Source organism: Ziziphus jujuba, chromosome 12 (assembly GCF_031755915.1).
Source record: "Ziziphus jujuba cultivar Dongzao chromosome 12, ASM3175591v1".
Classification (NCBI taxonomy): Eukaryota; Viridiplantae; Streptophyta; class Magnoliopsida; order Rosales; family Rhamnaceae; genus Ziziphus; species Ziziphus jujuba.
The window spans coordinates 9,843,967-9,848,334 of NC_083390.1; the positions used below are offsets into that span (position 1 = coordinate 9,843,967).

A 4,368-nucleotide genomic window follows, 5' to 3' on the forward strand; every position below is an offset into this window, starting at 1 on the left:
TATAAAAATTTCTCTCAAATTATTTATTTCAGATTAAAAAATTGAATGAATCTCACTATACCTGTATATGTTTTTGGTGTGTGATTAGCAAGCCATAATCAAATTATATTAATTATTCTTTATTTATGTTAATATATTCAATTTTTGGCCGTCACTTCATATGACTGTGAGTGGGGCTTGTTCAATTTTGTAAGTAACGATTTTTTCGGTAGAGTTATCCGATTTTTGGCTCAGCCAAAAAATTAAAAATAAAAATAAAAAATCTTTAACTTTCTCAAAACAATCGGAGTACCAAATTATCCTAAGTCCTCAATTTGCATTAAGAATCCTCGCTTTCAAGCACATAGGTTATGGATTCAGATAATATTTTTCTAAGATTCATTAATTTTTTGATTTCCTAATTACTTAAAGTCATTTTGAATATCTTCGTAAATTCTAAATTGCATCCTACTTCATTATTATGATGCTATTTGTTTTACTTTGAATCTTCAAATTTTACTTGTAAAAGACAGAAAAATTTTGCTATTTGTTACCAGATCACCAATAAGATAATTACTAATATAACAATCATTAATTGTAACAGTTAATTGCATATTAATTTTTTATTTGTTAATGCGATAGATTAATTTAAAACTACTTAAATTGTCAAAAAAAAAAAAAAGTATATAGATTTCACTGTTGATCAGTGGTGACAAATATATAGCATTTTTGTAAAAGGAATAGTTTAAGCTTTATATATACTTTAGAACTCGCAAGTGTATGAATGGATTCTAATTCTAATACTACTTATTGTGTTTTGAGATTTCACCCAATAAATGTTCAGATTTACGATCTATTGAAGCTTTAATTTTCACCCGCAGAAGGGAAACCCATTAAAAAGAATAGCCCAAACTTTATTTACACTATAGATCTCAAATTCAGCCAACTTGCAACTTTGTTTGTAACCTCTTATCAGTCAATTTAGTATTGCTTTGAGAGAGAGAGTTGGTTGATTCACAGTTGGAACTGGGAAATCAATTGTGAAGTAATAATACTAATGCCAAATCCTCATCAGGATTCCAGAATATAAGCAAAGAATTAGAACTAATACTAAACATAACATCCATTAAAAGGCAAGAAGATTTGGATTTTATTGCACTTAACCATAATTACAACTGAGACATTAAGCACTGCATTACTAAGCAAAGGTAAAAGGTAAAAATAGCCTATTCCACATATGGGGTAGCTCAACTAAGGCCAGAAGTAGAAGGGCTGCTCTTCCAGTGAGAATCCAAGATTACAAGAATTTGCAGGTGGGTCATCATAACAGCTAGTTTCCATCTTAGGGAAGTATAATGGCGGCAGGAGGCTTTTGCTGAGATTATCATCTTCATCCTGAGAAAAATCTGACTGGTCTGGTTCAAAGACATGAGATGAACCAGCAGGCTCTAACAATGAAGAATGGTTTTCTGCATAATGTGGGCTGTCTGAATCAAACACATCACTTTTGGCTGAACTTGCATCTTCTTGCTTGCAAACCACCATTGGCACATTTGATGCATTACCAGAAGCTGTATTCTGAATTGGGTCTTGAGGTTCTGAATTTGGTGAATTTATTGCATTTTGGGTTTCCAAGTTTTCTTTCCCTTTCTCTTTGGTCAGCAATTTGTTCTTTAGGGAATTAACCTGTCAAAATGGGGAAAAATTTAAACCTTTTAGCTTCATCATTGGGTTACAACTTTATAGCCAACAAGAGTTTGAAAGAAAACCGAAGATAATTTATTTTTATTTTTTTACCTCATTCTTCAAATTTTCATTCTCTTTTAGGAGGTTGTCATAGTCAGTTTTGAGCTTATCACAGCTGGCTTTCAACAAGTCATAATCCTTCTCTAGTTGTTTGGTCTTGAACCGAGCCCGCCGGTTTTGAAACCAGATTGCAACTTGTCTTGGTTGCAAACCAAGTTCTTTTGCAAGTTGGACTTTTCTTTCAGGTTCAAGCTTGTTTTCTAACTCAAAGTTTCTTTCAAGAAACTGAACTTGATCAACTGTGAGCCTCCTTTTCTTTCCAGGTTGATGAAAGCAAGCATCATAATCGTCATCACCGTTTTCTTCTTGGTCTATCCTTTGAAAGAATGATCTCTCTGTTGAATCTCCTCCACTAACATTCTCAAAATTAACAATGGATTTTGAATCTGAACCAGAAAATGATACACAGTGATTAGACGGTCACAATCATATTCAGTTACTCTAATAATATTTTCAGAATAGTGGGTTTTGCTAGGAATTCTATGTATCTAAAACAGAGCTTAATTCCACAAGCCAAAAAATAAAATAAAAAATTCAGATCGACCATAGAGATACCAGATTTGCCGAAAACATAGAATATTAAAAAGAGGGTTCATGCAAAATCTCCAAATTTTCCAGCTTAATATGTTGGTTTCGCAGCAATTACTCTGTTCTAGCAGAGAATCAAGAAGCATATAGACGAAAGAACGTACTGACTCATGGTTTTCTTTAATCCAAGCAAAATTCTTCTAGAAAATCGATTTTCATCCCCCAGTATAAAATAAATGAAAATTGATATAGTTTTAAAGATTCGAAGTTGGAAAACCAAAGAAGCAACAATTCATATCAAAAGTCAACCAAGACGGACACATTACTGATATTGAAACTTGTAAGCAACACTATGCTTGGAGAAAAAGAACTTAAGAGAAAGACAAAGAAAATAGGCAACAATCCCAACACGGAAGAAAAAAAAAAAAGAGTTTTAAGTACTAAAAGACCCAGAAACCAAAAAGCTACAAAGAACCAAAAACTGCAATTAAGCTATCAAAATTACCATGAAAAGAAGGGGCAGAGCGGGAAATCCAAAGTGACTCAAGAACATCTGAAGCCAAAGGCCGTCTTTCGTCTTTAAGCAGAATGGTCATGTCTGAACTACCACCATATATTTTCCCACACGCCATGGCTTATTTTTTTTTCTTTTTTTTTCCTTTTCAATTATATATAAAATTCTTTTTAACTTCTTGTGTGTTTGAATTCCCAGCCCAGATGCTTAAACGGCCAAATGGGCTTTTCTCTAATGCCTGTGACGGAAGAAGCTTGGGGTGTGGATCACTGAAATGTGGAAACTGTGACCGAAACTTGAGCTTAAAGTTAAACCCACCATCACTCAGAAGTAGCGGTCGAAGTTCACAGCTTCAGATGGAAAATCCACCAAGCAGAGATTGGTGCATTTCTCGAGTTTCAATGGAGTAAAGGACTGCTCCAGAGAGAGAGAGAGAGAGAGAGAGAGAGAGAGTTTCTTCTATGGCTTCAGAGAGCTAGAGAGAGAGAGAGAGAGAGGAGAGATTCTTCTCTGGGTGGGAGAGCTTGATGGGGGTTATAAGGAGCTTGATGAAGGGACAGATATGTAGAATTACCACAATACCCCTGCTAATAAATAATTTTAGACCAAAAAAAAAAAAAAATACTTAAGAAAGCAAATAGGGTGACGTTTGAAAAAGTTGCTTTTTATTTTTATTTTTTTTACTGTTCTAGTTAGAAAAAAAAGTAAGTGAGAATAACAAAATATGGTTGCTAAATTTATATATATTCCGTATGTAGCTAAGCCAATCAATTAAAACTTCAAACAAGTAGAAGATAAATTTTTATAGTATATTTACTCTAATGCTCCTTGTTACCAAATATATATATATATTTATATATATATATATATATATATTACAGTGTGAACCAATCCCTCGTACATTATCAGTTTATTATCCACAGTAAACTGAAATATATTTTTAAAAAATTATATACACATGCCGTTTTGAATGATATTTATTTTTTATAATTATTGAATTATATTAATAAGTATGATTTAAAATTTAAAAGGTGATCACATAGAATTATATTAACACATTAAAATATTATTTAAAAATAATATATCATGCTAAAATTTAATAATTAATAGATATAATTTTAAATTTTAACTTTTAATATAATTCAAGTGCTAAAAAAATATATATCATTAAAATCCTTATATTAAAAATTTTATTCAAGCATAAATATATATAACTAAACTCACATTTGGTTTTTAATATCATGACTAATGTTAGGTTTTTTTTTTTTTTTTTTGATATCAGATATTTAAAATTATATTTATTGATTATCGAATTCCAACAGAATTTTTTTTATTTAAATAGAATTTTAATATATAACTAAACCTATATTTTACTATCTTTGAATTTAAATTCTAATTTTTAATGCAATTTAAAAATTTAAAAGAATATTTGACATTAAAAATATTAGATCATCCAAATTTGAATCTGATTTAATATACATAGATATTAGTTTTTTTTTTAATATATATATATATATATATAATTATTTTTTTATTTATAA

General features: G+C 30.4%; 1 protein-coding gene across 1 annotated transcript; it reads right to left on the bottom strand.

Annotated features, from left to right (window-relative positions):
• Positions 1 to 1,105: 1,105 nt before the first annotated feature.
• LOC107428804 (homeobox-leucine zipper protein HAT5) lies at positions 1,106 to 3,332 on the bottom strand. Its single transcript, XM_016039391.4, has 3 exons — positions 2,819 to 3,332; positions 1,777 to 2,171; positions 1,106 to 1,665 (listed from the first exon to the last, which is right to left on the bottom strand). Exons 1-3 carry the CDS (start codon positions 2,943 to 2,945, stop codon positions 1,231 to 1,233), a joined length of 957 nt encoding a protein of 318 aa, XP_015894877.2. The 5' UTR covers positions 2,946 to 3,332; the 3' UTR covers positions 1,106 to 1,230.
• Between the last annotated feature and the right edge of the window lie 1,036 nt (positions 3,333 to 4,368).